This window comes from Argiope bruennichi, chromosome 9, assembly GCF_947563725.1.
Source record: "Argiope bruennichi chromosome 9, qqArgBrue1.1, whole genome shotgun sequence".
Lineage (NCBI taxonomy): Eukaryota > Metazoa > Arthropoda > Arachnida > Araneae > Araneidae > Argiope > Argiope bruennichi.
In genome coordinates this window covers 34720608-34737947 of record NC_079159.1, presented here as the reverse complement: position 1 = coordinate 34737947, position 17340 = coordinate 34720608, and the positions used below count along the sequence as shown (strand labels likewise).

Sequence of the window (17340 nt, the reverse complement as noted above, 5' to 3'; positions counted from 1 at the left end):
AAAAAAGATTTAAAAAAAGTCAGATAAATATTTGTTTATGACATGAAACTTCACATTATTAAACAATTTTTTAGCCTTTTTAATTGAAAATGATCAGCAAACGAACTGATATTTTTTTGCACGAGCATTTTTATAAATTACTTTATGGCAACAGAAAATATTCTTTTTTATTTGGTAAATGAAACAGCTAGAATAAAACAACTAAAGGCAAAACGAATTGTGGTAAGATATTTTTTAAAAATTTTAAATTACTCCATACTTATTTTTTTACTTATAATTTAATGTATTTTTTTCATTAGCCATTCTACTTTTAATTTTTTTTAAAAAACTGCATTTTTTAAACGCGTTTAGATTTGATTTAAATTCAAAAAGAAATTTAACAGAAACAATAGAAGTTTTAATCATTAAGGAAGGATTAAATATATTTTAAACAATTTTATTACGATAATTTTTCTTTTAAATATAAATACTACAATTTCATATAAAATTATGCGATTCTGTTTCATATTTAACAAGGTAATTTAGATTTAATATAACTCAGATGATGAATAGCGACTTTCTCAAAGCAATAAAATTTCTCATTCAGTAATTCTAAAATTACGAAATCATTTCATTTTTGAAAATAAAAGCGTTTATTAGAAACTTCAGTTTTCAGAATTCTAATTTTATTATAATTCATTATTTTTGATATTATGTTAAATAGAGTCCTTATTATGAAATTTGTTAGTTCATAGATTCTGATAATTTAAGTTTTACAATTTTATATTTGTTTACCATATGGCGAAATTCCGTTTATTTTGGTTCCAAATCTTGCCACTCTGCATTAGCCAAGACCAATGTTTCATTTCATCAAATTATTAACATTAAAAATATCAAAGAGTGCCCAATATAATTTTTTGATATGGAAGCAACTTTAATTATTATTACCAGTTATTCAAATATAGACATTAATATTACCATTTTTAACATATAATAGGATTTTGCATTTCAATCGTGAAATATAATATACAATCTGCTATGATTTTTTCCTTTTATCTAGAAGCTAAAAAAGTAAATTCACAACAAAAATAAAACTATCAAATATTTTTAAATGCGTTAAATGTTCCATTTTCTATATGAATCCTGTGAAATAATCACAATAATATACAGTGGCTCAAAATATTGAGAGTACAGGTTACTTTTACTTCATAAATCCGACTTTCAATATAAATAACACATTACCGGGAAGTGCAAACTTGTTTTTATTTTTACAGATAACAAATGGTTTAATTTAGAGTAAAAATAAAGAAAAATCAACGAAAAATTTCTAAATTGAAAATTTTTAGAAGCGTTTTAAATAAACTTACGCAGAATTTTGCCTCAAAAAATTGAGAATACACCAATGAAATTTTTACAATATCACGCATAGAAATAAAGTGTCACTATTAAATTGCATGTCTTTTGGCTCTTATAATGGCCTCTAAACGTCATGGTACCGATTTGACCAATTTTTGGTGGTATTTGATGATATTTTACCCCATTCTTCTTGTACCACTTGTTTTAAATGGGTTTTGTTTCTAATTTTGTGTTTTTGAACCACTTTTTCGAATATGGCCCACGAATATTCAATGGCATTGATGTCGGGGTACTGTGGTGGTGTGTGTAACTGCTATTTACGATGAAAAAGACACCATATTTTGAAATTACGTGTATTCTGTTTGGGGTCGTTGTCTTACTGGAAAATGAAATTTCCGTCTAAACCCAAATTTTTAGCACTTTCCTTTAGATTGCTGCGAAGTATATCCAAGTCAACCGTATCATTTATAATGTCATCTATAAAAATTAAATTTCCTACCCCGGATGAAGCCATGTAATCTCAAATCATCACGGAGTCACCATCACGTTTAACTGTAGGACGTAAATGTTTTGGATACAAAGCAGTATTAGGCTTTCTCCATACAGTAAGATGGTTGTCGCTGCCAAAAATGTTGAGGTTTCTTTCATTACTAAATATAGATTTCTTCTAAAGGTTATTGGTCTTCAATTGATGGGTTTTTGCAAACTTCCAATGCTTTTTCTGAATTTACAGGTTGATGAACGGTTTCTCTCTAACAATGCTACTTTTATATCCAGCTTGTCTAATGGCATTTAGCACAGTTTCAGCACTTACACTTCTGACTATGATTTGAAAAGTTTCTGCAACAAGTTGGATGAACCATATGGTAGCAGCAATCTAAAGGAAAGTGTTAAAAATTTGGGTTTAGATGGAAATTCCATTTTCCAGCAGGACAACGACCCCAAACAGAATGCACGTAACGTCAAAATATGATGTCTTTTTCATTGTAAACAACAGTTACACACACCACCACAGTACCCTGACATCAATGCCATAGAATATTCGTAGGCCATACTCAAAAAAGTGATTCAAAAATACAAAATTAGAAACAAAACCCATTTAAAACAAGTGGTACAAGAAGAATGGGGGAAAATATCTTCAGACACCACCAAAAATGGGTCGAATCGGTACCATGACATTTAGAGACCATTATAAGAGCCAAAAGACATGCCATTTAATAGTGACACTTTGTTTCTATGCGTGATATTGCAAAAATTTTATTGGTGTATTCTCAATTTTTGAGGCAAAATTCTGCGTATGTTTATTTAAAATGCTTCTGAAAATTTTCAATTTAGAAGTTTTTCCTTGGTTTTTCTTTATTTTTACTCTAAATTAATCCATTTGTTATGTATAAAAATAAAAACAAGTTTGCACTTTCCGGTAATGTGTTATTTATATTGAAAGTCGCATTTATCAAGTAAACGTAAGGTGTACTCTCAATTTTTTGAGTCACTGTATATACCAATAAAAAGACCAAAGTTTTCCAATAACATAGCTATTGCATACTTGATTGAATAATGTTTATTAAGGATGACGGCTACCCACAAAAAAATTATATAATTTGTTATAGTGCATTTCTTGAAAATATAAATCACTTTCAGATTCATAAATGCATCATCTTTTCACTCGTGAAGAATTAGATTTCAACTGAAAAATTATCTGTTATATAACATATAATAGTAATTCAGAATATCGAAACTTACCTAATGTCGTTATTTTAAGATAAAAATCTATCTAACCTTAAAAGAGCACGAACGTCACATGAAATAGAAATTTACTTGGAAAATATCAAGATTAATTAATCTTCTAATATAATTTTTACAAATTAACTTTACATAAATGAATGCCTTCATAAAATTAGAATTCTGGAACTCACACGAAAGAAAAAGAGCAAACGATTTTTACATTAAAAAATGAAAATAATAATTACGAATGTTGCCAAACTCAAAAATAGCAAATACTAGAATCAAATGTTTAAAAAATTCGCAGACGATATCTTTCCTGAACTAAATAAATGTTTTAAATACAATCATCATTATCAAACACTTCATTTAGCTACTGAAAAAATTATTATTTGGGATATTAATAGCACAGGTGTAAACATTACATTAAAATTAAATTGAACATTGCGTCTTCAAAAGATTTAAGAAATAATAAAAAGTATCGTAAAATCTTTTATTACTATACATATTTACAGCTGATCTTTAAAATGTTAAATTACAATAAATTAAAAGTAATCAATAAGAAAACATTGCACAAAACTAAGGGGGGAAAATACTTGCTTAAAACAGAGTTCCTTAAATTGTGATTTTTCTTCATAATTTTGGAATAATCAATTATTTGTTAGTTCTTCAACATAAGATAATGAATAAAAGTAATTCAAAATAAGAATTTAACTGAAATTAATATACAAAGACGTTCTAGAAATAATACTTGCATTTGAATTCCTGTCTAAATTTTTTCAGTCATTTTCATTTTGAAGAACAAAAAATTCTTAACAAAAATGCATTACGAAAGATTTCTATATCCTCCAATATTCTAACCGAGACATTTTTCTTTCTTTTCTTCAATAGTTAATATTTTTATTTTAAGCATTATGCTCCTTCAATGGAAATTAATATGGTATAAAATTATAAATATATCAAAACAGAGCTTAAACTAATTTGAATTCTTAATTAATATTTAAAGAGAATAATATTTAATTTAAGTTTTTACACATGTTTTAAAACAGGAATATTAAAAAAAAGTTTGTTGGAGATAATGTAAATATTTTTTTTCTTCGAAAAGGGATTGAACTTCAGAAATCTTGATTTAATTTATCGGAGACTTATTAAAATAATATTATAAAGGAATCGAGTAGAAAATTATACAGGCTACGAACTTTCTCCCATTCTCTCTCTCTCTTTTTTTTCCTTGAGCCCAATGATGATTGGTAAAAGTAGATACGACGGTCTTGACTTCTATTTTAAAAATAGTGATTTTTATTGAATTTTAATTTATCATGATTAATTAATGCATCTTTTTTTTCATACTTATTCCAACCCTGAAAGAAGAGCAAATTTTATCAAATTAGAATACGGTTGCGAATGGTAAATTTTTATTAAGTCTATATCTAAACTGAAAATATATATATGCGTGTGTTTAAATTTTTTCGCTAACCCAAAATAACAAGACCACAACACATGTACGCCCTCTGAAGGAGTGATTGTTCTTTCAAAGGGCGGGCAAACCAAGACTGTTTCAAGTGCAAGTCAAGCAAGACTGTTCAAGTCAATATTTTTCCCAAGTGCACTAAGACTGTTTCACAGAAATTGTTTTTGAATATATTCTTTTATCTGCCTGCCTATAGTTTATTGCATCCAGGATAAGATATTCTTCGGGAGTAGTTCAAATGGTAGTAGAGAAGAGATACGAAGTGGCAGAAAGAAAACATTCAGCTTTTTTATTGTTCTTACTCTTTTCTGTTATATGATGTTTTTAAAATTAATGTATAGTTCCCATAAAATTATTATATATTATTTATTTGGACTATGCTGGCATTTGAAACTGACAAACAGAATTAAAGCCATTCCATACTTTGTTAGGAAAAATGTCCAATCCTTTGGGGGACAAAAAAATCTCTTTTTAGAAGATAATGGAGATTCAAGCGAAAAAGTGTTCTCGTTCATATTAAACATAGAATTAAAAAATAACTTTTGTTTAACCCTTTCTAGAGTTATAGAAGATACACTTACCGTCAAATTCATTAATCTTTGTATGCAATGATATAGGTTGGCATAAATTCTTTCAAATTTTTTAAAACAGAAATCTAAAAGTTTCAGTTTCTTATCTCACCCAAAATAATGTGTCTTGATTTTTTACTAAGTTATTGATTAATTAATTATCCAAATTAAATTTATCTAATAAGCTAAATGAATAACTTTTATTAAGTCTATCTCAGTCCTAAAAATATTTTAATACACCATTACATGAAAAAAGTAACCTTTTAAAAGGTTCAACTAGTCCTAATATTTCTTGGAACATTTCGCCATTCAAAACAAACGTTCTTTTCCTGAAGGTCTGATCTAATAATGTGGGACACCGGAGCTGCTGGTGATTACAGTGCACTGAATTCTGAAGACACCGATTCTCAAGAAGGTATGTTTTTATTTAAAACGATTTTTAAATTAAATCAGCGGGAGTAGTCTCTCTAATACTTATGGCATACTCTCTATTAATGCCAGAGAATGCCTTGCATGGCATTGGAGTACAATAACTACGAAATACTATCTTTTGGCGTGGATTTAGCATTTTTCTGACTCTACCAGGTCATCCTTGGCGAGTTTTTAGGCGGTTAATAGCAACTGAAAATAAGTTTGCGCTTTTGATAGGATTTCCTCAATCGATTGAAACAAACTCAGCACAAAATTGCACTTGTAGACACAAAATCCCATATCTAATTCGATATCATATTTGCATATTTGAGTTATTCCATTTACATGTTTCTGAAAGTACAAACCTACAGCCAGTCACCCGTAGTTGGTTTTCGCTCAAATTTTGACTGATGTCTACACTACAAATATGAAATCTCTGTACCGAATTTTATGTATCTAGCTCTCATGTTAACTTATATTCGAACAGAAGAACTTCCTCTGAATATATTTTACTCAAAATTTGATAGAAATCAGAAAATGTGGCGTAAAGATATACCATCATATACCAAATTTCAAGGGTCTAACTCAAAGTATTTTTGAGTTATCCTTGTCACAAAAAGTAAAACGGATATTTTCCAAAAATGTATTTTTCAAGCGAAGGAAGATCTGAAACGTGGAGATTCATTATTAAGACGAATTCGAGTTTTCTGATGATTGCTGTACTTTCTCTAAACTGTATACGAGAAAATAATAATCTTGGTTAGCACGAGAATTGAACAAACAGAAATTGATAAATAAAATTTAATAATTTTAGTACTGTTTACGATTCATTCAAAACTTTGTCATTTTTATGAAACTGCTGTATTAGTCTTTACTCGCCAAGTAGAGCAAAACCCATCATATTGCTAGCTTAATATTTCTTTGGTAGAGAATATGGCTGAACATTTCCATGTAAATAAATCAATGCGTAATTTTTTCTAAACTAGAATCTGTACATGTTCATAATTTGGGACATTTAACTCGGACTTCTTATAACAACTGGGTCCAAAATTTAATATTGAATGTCTATTTGATGTCAAAAATTAATTAAGATTTATTTTTTTTATTGATTTAGCTCGCTACAATTGAGTCTTCTCGCACATATTTGCATGAACAGATAAATCAGACATATATGCATGACAAACAATCAAATCAATCAGGAATCGTGTCAAAATTCTAAATACGACTCCTGTAATAAATCGCAAAAAAATGCAAATTGTCGCCAAACTCGCCGTTAGTGACTTTAGCGTAATTTGAAAATCCCCGAATGAACCCAGGAACGCAATATCTTGACATCTTATGTATAATGGAGCTTGGCAGTCTTGGCGTAATCTAAAAATCACCAAGTAAAACCGGGAGCCGTAAAATCTGATAAGCAGATCGATTCTTTTCATGGATCTCTTCCAACATTAAACAAATATTTAAGATTTTGATATACTAAAAATTTTTTTCAAACTGCTTGCGGCTTTGAGTTTTATACAGTCTCGACTTTCAAAGAAAAACGTTGCTTTAAAAATGTGTTTTCATTATCAATTACGCATTAGAACAATAGTGCTGAAGAATATTTATAATTATAAAGAATTTCCAACATTTAAATATCTTTCATAGCATAATCTCGCAATATACATACCCAGATATAGTTGTTTAACAAAAATATCAGGTCAGGAAAATAATGACATCTAAAAACAACATGAACGACATCTCTCCTCAATTATCTCAAACAATATCATAAGAAATGATTTCAGCTTCGCAATATAATGAACAGAAACAAATATACATTATAAAATTCTACCCCTTTAACAAATTACATCCAAAACTTGCCAAAGATGTATGATCTTGATGATGAAATTCATAGTGAATTTCCTTTATTTAGTTTATTATGAATTAGTTACTGCGTTCATTGGTAAACCAATAAATAAAATTCCATTCCCTACTCCTCCAACCGGACTAAGGGGTCTGAAATGGGTAATTAATTAACGGTGAAGGATTGGCGATTCGTTGGACATAATTTTGACTTCTTTTTTTTTTCATTCATAACATTAGACATCTTTTAATATCAATTGCGTAAACAGAAGCTTGTTTTCTTCTCGTAAGTTAGAAGCGCGTTTATAAAACTGCAATGACAATTTGGTTTTGGTACTACATTTGGCGAGTTTTGGCTTTTTCACCGTTAGTTAATAAGTATCCCGAAACGTACAGATTTATTAAAATCTCAAATTCGATTTTTTTTTCATATTAACAATATTTTTTTAGTACAAAATAAAGTAAGAAAGCGTTTATAAAAGCACATAAAATTTAGAAGCTATGGCAGCGATTTTAAATGACCTATAACAAATGTCATTAGTAAGATGCATATTTAGAAATATCGCCCTTACTACGACATTTTTTCACCTGAAATAGGAGAAATTATTGTTGATTATTTATTTATCGATACGTCCTATTTCCAGATGTGCAGTATAACTTGGAATCTCCCTTTAAACTGAGATCACAATAAACAATACAATAAATTAAATGTGCAACAAATGTTTTGTTGGCTTGAACTAGATATATGCTAAAGCTAGAATGCATGACTTTTTTTTTTTTTTTTTTTTTTTTTTTTGCAAAGGAAATGTGCGTTTTGAATAGTTGCATATAATTTAAGAAAATTATTATAAAAAAAAATTTTCTCCCCCCGCAACATTAAAAAAAAAAATGAAAATAATACTTTCTGACTAAAACTCTATCCAAGTAACACAAATCACATTTTAACAATTCTGCAATAAAAAATATCTTTTTGCCAATATGGTATGGTGCCTTTTTGCAATTTGTATAATGCAAAAAAAAAAAAAAAAAATGATAGTATTTTTAATGGCAGTATTATTTATACAACTACAATTTTGATACTTTTCTTCCTAGTATAATTCTAATTCTAGTACCGTTGTTGCCAATATATAGGTCTTTTCAACAAATGTTTATAAAAAGTTTAAAAGAAGATTTCCAAATACTCATTGTTTCCCGTTGGAACAGTCATGCGAAGCTTGTATAACCAATATAAATCAAAACGTATAGCCAAATGGCTATATGATTCATTGTAGCATTAAATCTAGTGCATAAATAAATTTTATACATGCAATGTATAAACTTTATATTATTTTAGTTCAGTACCAATTAAAATAGTAAATTGCACATAAAATATTAATAATACTTTTTTAATTGTACTCTTTCTTAACTATACTTCTCTCAAAATACATGAAATCATAAACAAGTCATTTTGATTTTAGTATTATTATGGGTACTTATCTGATATAAAGGCGGCCAAAAAGCACCAAGAAATTTTTTTTCCAAATTATAAAAATATACTCAAGTGCATATATATATATAATCATGTGCGAATCACATGTTGCCAATAGAAATCGCCAAATTGCGAAATGTTTTCTTGGCGGATTTTGGTCGCCGTTATAACCGACAAGCATCTAATTCTGTTTCATGCAAGTAAATAATAACCTAACCTTTTTTAATTTAACAACTTATTTTTCTTTTGAAGAACCCGGCGAACATGATGAAAGTGAAGGCGAAGAATTTTGCACAGATCCACAAGAGCAGTCTCAAAATGAACCTATTCACAAATCATTTCACTTTCTGGAAGAATGCAGTTTTATAGATTTCGTAGATACCAACGGTGAATTTATAATCACTGCTGGGTAAGTTTGAAATCGAAGTTTCTTTTTGTACGAAAAGCAGTTATGAAGTGATGATTTTTTCCAATAAGCAGCTAGCAAATTTCTTACAATTCAACAGTTGATTCGCTCGCCATTGCTCAAAATCCAAATTTTTCATTTGTCCGTCTTTCCTACAAATATTTTCACTAATTTTTGACAACATTTTTACATTTTCTTAGAATTTTTTTTTTTTTTTTTTTTTTATCATGTCAGAATATGATGTTGTTTCGGTTTGAGGTTTCTGAAGCCACAAAATGCACGGACAAAAAATTGGCGATTTATTGGTTTCAAGGCACGAATTTTTCGCTTTTAGGGTTGTTAAAAAATGATAAAGAACACATTTGGTTACTTATCGCCAACAAAAAGTTACAAATTGGCGCGAATGCCCGTCATGTACCCGATTCTCCTGTCCGGCTAATAAAGGGCAGGATTGTAAGCAGTTATCACTCAAAGAATAAATGTACATAATTTTCATTCAATTTTTTTAAGCTGTCAAAAAAGTTTTGGATCTCGAACGATTTTGAGATGCAGGGGGAACCCTTCCCCCTCCATCATTTTCAAAATATCGAAGTATGTGTAATCTGATAATCACGTGATTGTTTAAAATAGGATTAAATGGTTTTATACGAAAAAAAAAATTAGAATTCGATTGATTTTGAGATGGTCAAAAACCATCGTTTTTGTAATTGTTGGTGATTGCGAAATATAAGACATGTGAGAATATGATTTTTTTCTGTCGGATTGATACCAAGTGACTTAAAAAAAATAACGTTCTCACACGATAACTCGAAATTTGTGATAGCAGATTTCAATTTTTTAAAAATAAACCTTTCAAATTTTGTTTTTAATTTGAATTTTCAAAGGAGATGTATCGATTTTCAGGGGGCAAATTTTATTCCGGGGGTTCAAGCAGAAGCCGTCATGATACCATTACACTTATTTAATTTTTACTTGTAATAATTTGCTGTATTATATGTTTAGTCAATTTAAAAAAGGATATTTTTAGCATATTTTGCAACAAGAATCGTAAGAATTATGAGTAAATATTAAAGGTGTCACAAGCGATTGATAATACAAAAGCTCAAGAATTTGGAAGAAAATCAAAACCCTTGATAAAAATCACTATTAAAGTTGTAGTTTTTTTGTTTGTTTTGTTTTAAAATTTGAATTACAACCCTATTCTGAACACAAATTATAGCTGTCAAAGAAGATTACAGAAAAAGCAAGCGGCATATTTTCTTAAATTTTAGAATAATTTGTAAGATTTAAATTTATATTTAAAATACTGCAAATGTAAAAAAAAGGGCCAGATTTTACACTGTTTTTGGTTAGAAAATTGATTGCATTGCTACGGTGTATCCTTTTTTTTTACAAACTTTAGGGGAGCTAGCAAATAAATAAATAAAAATAAAAAATGTATAGTAAAATGAATAGAATATCATAAAACTTCAAAGTATGAATTATATATCTACCAAAATTTGAAGCTTAGAAATACCTTGCTGAAGAAGTCATTACGAACAAGTTAGATATAATACTTACTTAAAAATTTTAACTTATCCTAGTGAACCAACTGATCGCCAAATGGGATTAGCGTTAAATATGGACGAAAAATGCAAATTACTATGACGCCATTTCTTCTTACTATCCCAATGAATGATCCAGGAATAATGTATGTAGGGGATTCGTGATATTTATAATGCCATATAATGATTGTATAACTTTTGTAATGGGTTATACGCGTACAAATCATAAAATTAACAATCAATAATCATTCGACAACCGACTGTGATATCAATAAGAACAAATTCTTGAAGCATTTACATCATTTTAAAAGTCAGCTGTAATTATCAGATTTGGGAGACAAATCTAAGACTAAAAGCATTAATAACAATTAATTTAATTGATTTGTGTGTTTTAAGCAAACATTCCATTTATTAACTTAGTTATTTGAGTGCATTCGCAATTTCGTTGTTTAAATTTTGAAACTTAATTCGTCCAAAAAGTGCCAAGAAAAAATTTCGTCAGTTTATAAAGGGGAGAAAAAAAAAAAAAAAAAAAAAGCCAAACTGCCAAAATCTTTTTTTTTTTTTTTTTTTTTTTTTTTTTGGCGTTTTTTAGTCACGGTTAAAACCGACAATTTGCCTTAATTCAAATACCAAAGTATTTTCTTTCTGTATTTACTTGGTAAAATTATAACAGTTAACGAACATGCACTAATTATTCCAGCCGATGAACAATGGATGATTCATTGAATGTTTAAAACCTGTATGCAAATCTCCTGTACACAAGATAAGGGCATTCAAAGCTGTCGGATAGTGCACACATATTTTGGCTGTATTTTGATATCCCTCTGACCTACGATTAAAATATTGACCATAAGTGCCTCTAATAACCTGATTGGCACCTCAGCGGGCACTAACAAACTTCAAATCAGACGAATACATTAGGTCTCAGAAAAGTTAATTTCTCAAGGCAACTCAAGACAGCATTATAATGAAATTGAAATATGTACTCAATTTAACACAATCCATATCCAGGATTAAATATACACGCCATAACGATCATAAAGAGTAAATGATAAAAGTAAAACTAATTAGATCTTCCCCCTTTCTAAGGCGAGACCATGATATAAAGGTCTGGGATGCAACAAAAGAGGTGGTCATTCGAAGATTCGTCGGCCATACTGCTCCTGTCACAGGGATAAAACTTCAAGGCGCCGATCCTTCAGAGCCTTGTTCAGCTGAATTAACAGTCATTAGTTCATCTGAAGATGGAAGCATACGGGAATGGTCTCTCCGGAAAGGTTTCCGAAATTTACTTAAATTGTTGTTTTTCAAATATAGTTCTTTTAGAATTTTTCAACAAGGCAAATTACAACACGTGATTTGTTTTTCAGGCACAGAAATTAGAAAAATAGAAACAGAGAACGTCATAACGTGCATGGGCATTATGTCGAACAAACTTGCAGCGATTGGAAATCGTAAGCATTCAATATTATATTCAAGTATAATTTTTTTTTCCAAGAAAAATTGCGATTTCTTTATTGCCATTGGAAATAGGTTTTAGGAAATTTCGATCAGATACAAAAAGAATAAAAATTTTCAATAAGTTCTTCCATATCATTTACAAATTCATTTGCTTTTAATTTTGGCATGAACTTGAATATCGCGAAAGCACATTTCAGTGATATTTTGAAATTCAAACAAAGTCACTGGACACGCCGTTTAGAATTATTGTAATTGAATCAGAAATTAATTTTTACTTTTCTTCTTATAATTGAAACAATCATAATATAAAAATCCGACTTAAATTAAATTTCAATTTAACAGCATTTGGGTAAGTAAAAGAATGATCTGCATCGTAAACACATATTGTTTTCAGACTTAATCAAGAGAGGACCTGCAATTTTGATCATGATCTAATCGGTAATCCTACAAGGCACCATACATCTAACTTTTAAAACAGCGAATTGAATGCGCTTTTAATTCCAATCACAATAATCCCTGTTTATACGGCTTAGTTCTGTGGTAATGGGGTGACTGACTGTAATTATATATATATAAAGTAGATTTACTTTGTCATATTTGTGCATCGATTTATCGCTTCTCATACTTATAAGCTTATGTTAACGCTAAACCTACGATGAACGGTTAAATGACCGTTTTCTAATGGCGATAGGTTTAATGTTAAAATATCCGAAGACACTTATATGATAAATATCACAAAATTACAAGTATTCGATGAATTTTCACTTGAATCAGTAGGGCAACATATCCCAAAAACGGAACAGCCATCTAATTAAATACTAAAAAAAAAGCAAAACATCTAAGTGCTTAACGTACATTAGGTCCACATACTCAGCATATAAGGTGGTGAAAAGGAGATTATAGTTGTATGATTTTTTTTTTAAAGAACATAATAATTACAGTTCATGTGAAGCAGTACAACTCGTTGTTGATATTGAAACATTGTTCTCAGCATGTAAAAAGGGAGTGGATGCGGCAGTATATGGATTCCAGGGTTGCTGAAGGCCATAGATGCTTGGGCACCCATTATACACAAACTTTAACATAACCAAGTTTTTTGTTGGTTTATGCGATACATAGTTCCTTTGCTTATCAACAACGCAACAGCAATTTCATGTGTAGTGATTAAATGATTCTGCTGTATGAAATTTTATTATTTGATATTATAATTACAAATATTTAAAATGGTTGACAACAGAAAATTGCATGGTTAGTGGTTTATAACAGGAGCAAATTCTTAATTCTTCATAAACAGCATTCAAACAAAATAAAAATGAAGTAAATCGTTATTCTTAAGCATAAATTATGATCACACAGTATTTAAGTTTTATGAAAAAGTTCGCCGAGTTTATTCTATAAAGATTATTAATAAATAAAATAAAAGACATTCCATAGTCAATTAGTTCCTAATTTTGGCACATATCTATAATTTTTATAGTAATGCTTAATAGATAAAAATATAAACATTATATATAATTTATTCTCTATTTTTCAGATAAAGGCCACTTAGATGTTCATCATGTATCGACTGGACAGTTATACTGCAGCATTGTAGCACATAACGATCCTATAGACGCTTTAATGGTAAGTACATCTAGCCCTGAGTTTAATTTAGTTATATTAACGCCCCGTTTGAACAGCGGTCAGATGACGAGGACGACACCTGAGCTGGCACCTCCCTCTCTACACCACACCAGCGGGAGGTCGTTTGGTCAGGACGAATTTAACGTGCAACAGACCCCCTTAAACGACGGTTCTTCAATGGAATCGGGTCTCGAACCTGAAACCCTCCGGTTCCGAAGCCGAGACCTTATCAACAGGCCACCGCGGCCTCACATCTGGCCCTGAAGTCAGGATCTTACAACTACTTCAGGTCCCACCTCTGATTACTCAGATCTACATCTTACAATACTCCTTTGATTGACTTTTCAATTTTATTCTTGGTCACACTTAAAAATGATACATACATTATTGTAAGAATAAAAAGCTCAAAATAAATTACAACATTGTTGAAAAGTTAATCTTAAAATATACTGATAGTAATCACAAAGGTGAATTGAAGAGGACTTTTATAAATTTTTTTTATCTGCAATATCTTTTATTTGCTCCACATTGAATGTATCTCATTTGATGTCTCTTCAGAACATAAACCCGAATTTCAGAAAAATAGCACACTTCATCAGAATTTGGATTAAGAAATCAACGATAACAATAGACTTATTACCAAACAGTAATATTTTTTCAGTCTGAACTAAAATGGTATTATTCAATGGAAACATTGTTTTACAAGTACAGATAAAATGCTGTTAACACTTCAAATTAAAAATGAATTTGGAACTTTAATAAGACCTTTTCATTTTGAAAGCATAGCCTATAAAGCTCACAATTTTATTCAGCTTGAAAGTGCAAGATTGTTCAATGCTTACGAATGAAAATGAAAGATCTTTCAGTACTCACATGCCAAGGTTTATAGGCAAATAGTGCCAATAACTCTCAGCATACGAACTTTGGTTCAGCTGATTTCAGCCAAATGGAGAAATGCACTCACCAAATATTCACAGTTCAGAGCTTGATAGTTCAAGGCTTGGAAACATAACAAAATCATACTGACAAGCATTCCAAAAATTTCATTCTAGTCATAAATATGAGTCATTTAACAATGTTTGTTAATATTCAGCAATATCTTCAGCTCCATAACAGTTGTTTAGCAACACACAATATATTTAAATGCAATGCTTGGAGAATATAAAGCTTCTGTTAGTAAATTTAACATAGAACTTTTACCTAGCCTTATTGATCAATCAATGTATCTTAAGTATTTTTTTAATTATTATCTTTGTTGATGAGTAATTTTAATGGTATAAAAATTATCCAATTAAAGATTAGTACATGATGGAAGAAAAGGCATACAAGACTTTAAAAATAATAATAATAGAAATATGATATGTCAAATTAATATTTTCCAATTCAGCAGAATGTATAATCACTAACTTTTTCTTGTAACTTGTTTTATGCATTATAGATTTTTTTTTTTTTTTTGAAAAACTCAGTTATGAATGAAATAGTATTATAATGATAATTTTAATGGTAAAGTATGAGCAAATAATGATTGAAATCAGTTGTAATGATATTCAAAACATTTATATTCAGTTCCTTTTTAAACAGGAAAAACCTAAATAATAATAAAGAATTTATATAACTTGAAATTTTTTTCTATTTCTTTTTTTTAATATGATATCTAGGTCTAAAAATGTTAAGATTTAATCCATTCTTAGATTTATTTTATAATTTCCAAACAAAATATCATACACTATAATAAATTGTATTCTGTTAAATCAATTTTAAAATGAAATAATGCTTTATCCCTTTATTTACTGACAGTACTTAAAAGTACCATTTAAATCTGGCTTATATCTTCGTAATATGACAATTTTTGCTGATGGTATTCTAAAGAATATGGAGAATGTAACCCAAATAGCAAGGTTAATATAAGCTAAAAGTAGGAAGTAAAAATATTTAATTAATAATTAAATTAATCAAGATATTTCTATTAATTAAAATATTTTTCTTGGGTTCCCTGGAATTATTCTGCAAGAAAACTTAACTACTGGTACAAAAATGAAGTTAAAAAATTGATGGCAACATAATTTGGAAAATAAAGGGTTAATACTTCATAAATCAAAGATTTCATAAAACTATTAATCACTGTAATCAAGTCTAATTTTCACCCAATACACCTTGAATGAAAACAATTTAATCTTAGCTAAAAAGCATCTATCTATTGAATCAGTTACTCCTTTTTTTTAAAGCATTAAATTATTTCTAAACTGATTGTGTTTTTTTATAGCAAAAGGGCTAGTATTAGCTAAGCTGTGCCAAAAATTATTTAAAAAGAAAATAAAAATGCAGCAATCCAAGGATATTTTCTACTTCTTATTAATGATGTTCTCTTTATTTAATAAGCATTTGTTGTGGATTTTATTGCACAATAAAAAAATTATGCTCAACCGCACCAGAACTTCTCTAAGACCAAAAATGGTAAAAAAAATAACCTTTTTTCCCTAATCTGTTAAAATTTTGCAATATATCTTTGGACAATGAAATATTTGCAAATGTGCTTTAACAGTTATAATCATCTGATAATTATTCCTGCTTATATTCACAAAGCATTATTGAAAGAATTTAACAATTAATTTAGTTTGTTCAGATACATTTTTTACAAATAATACTCTAAACAATCGATCATTGCAGGAATATATAGCTATGTAATAATATATACATAGTAATGTAATAATATATAACAATATGATGCAACAAACTTAACTGATATTTATATTGCTTTAGGTTAATGATGTGCACATTTGTACAGCAGTATATGATAGACCAGGAAGTTTGAGAGTATGGCAACTGAAATGGGGTAAAGTGATTTGTATGTACAGTCTAGAGGAAATATTTTCCATTGAATTTGCAACATTTACAATGTATGGAGATCTCCTCATTTTGGGTGACGGTACTGAACAGAAACTCCACATACTGAGTTATATGACAGAAGATACTACAGACACCCTGCAGCTGAGTGAAAATGCTGGTCATGTACAGCATGTTGCAGTGATGGATGGTCTCGTTTTGGCTTCAACAGTGGATAGTAACAAAATGGTACATTTGCATGGTGAGTATAGATACAGATTGTCATATTAATAGAAAATTAATAGTTAGATAATTATATTTGCAGAATGGTAGATAATGAAATAGAAAATATTATATTAAAAGATAAAAAATCTACATATAATTTATAATAATTATTATTACTTTTGCTTAACTCAAGACTAATTTACAGGAAAGGGCATTGCGATTTTTACTTTAATAAATGGCAAAAACAATTAAAATAAAATTATTATGTTTTCCCACCTTTATCCCTCCCCCTTTATCGGCAAGGCAGCAGCTACTGCAAAAAATAAATATTAATGTGTTTAGTTTCGTTATATTAACGTTCCGTTTTAAAGCAACACTAGGGCTATTTTGGGACGGATCTCGTAATTTTGAACCATGGTCAGATGACACCTGAACTA

General features: G+C 29.2%; 1 protein-coding gene across 1 annotated transcript; it reads left to right on the top strand.

Annotated features, from left to right (window-relative positions):
• The first annotated feature begins 5445 nt into the window (after positions 1-5445).
• Positions 5446-16969, top strand: LOC129984919 (uncharacterized). The gene is made up of 6 exons (XM_056094868.1): positions 5446-5512; positions 9071-9227; positions 11861-12048; positions 12142-12225; positions 13767-13855; positions 16616-16969. Exons 1-6 carry the CDS (start codon positions 5446-5448, stop codon positions 16967-16969), a joined length of 939 nt encoding a protein of 312 aa, XP_055950843.1.
• The last annotated feature ends 371 nt before the right edge of the window (positions 16970-17340 follow it).

Excerpts from the sequence above, each read along its gene's own strand:
- LOC129984919 (XM_056094868.1), top strand. The coding sequence starts at position 5,446 with ATGTGGGACACCGGAGCTGCTGGTGATTACAGTGCACTGAATTCTGAA. Across the intron at positions 9,228-11,860 it reads GAATTTATAATCACTGCTGG|GCGAGACCATGATATAAAGG; the intron begins GTAAGTTTGAAA and ends CCCCTTTCTAAG. Across the intron at positions 12,226-13,766 it reads ACTTGCAGCGATTGGAAATC|ATAAAGGCCACTTAGATGTT; the intron begins GTAAGCATTCAA and ends TCTATTTTTCAG.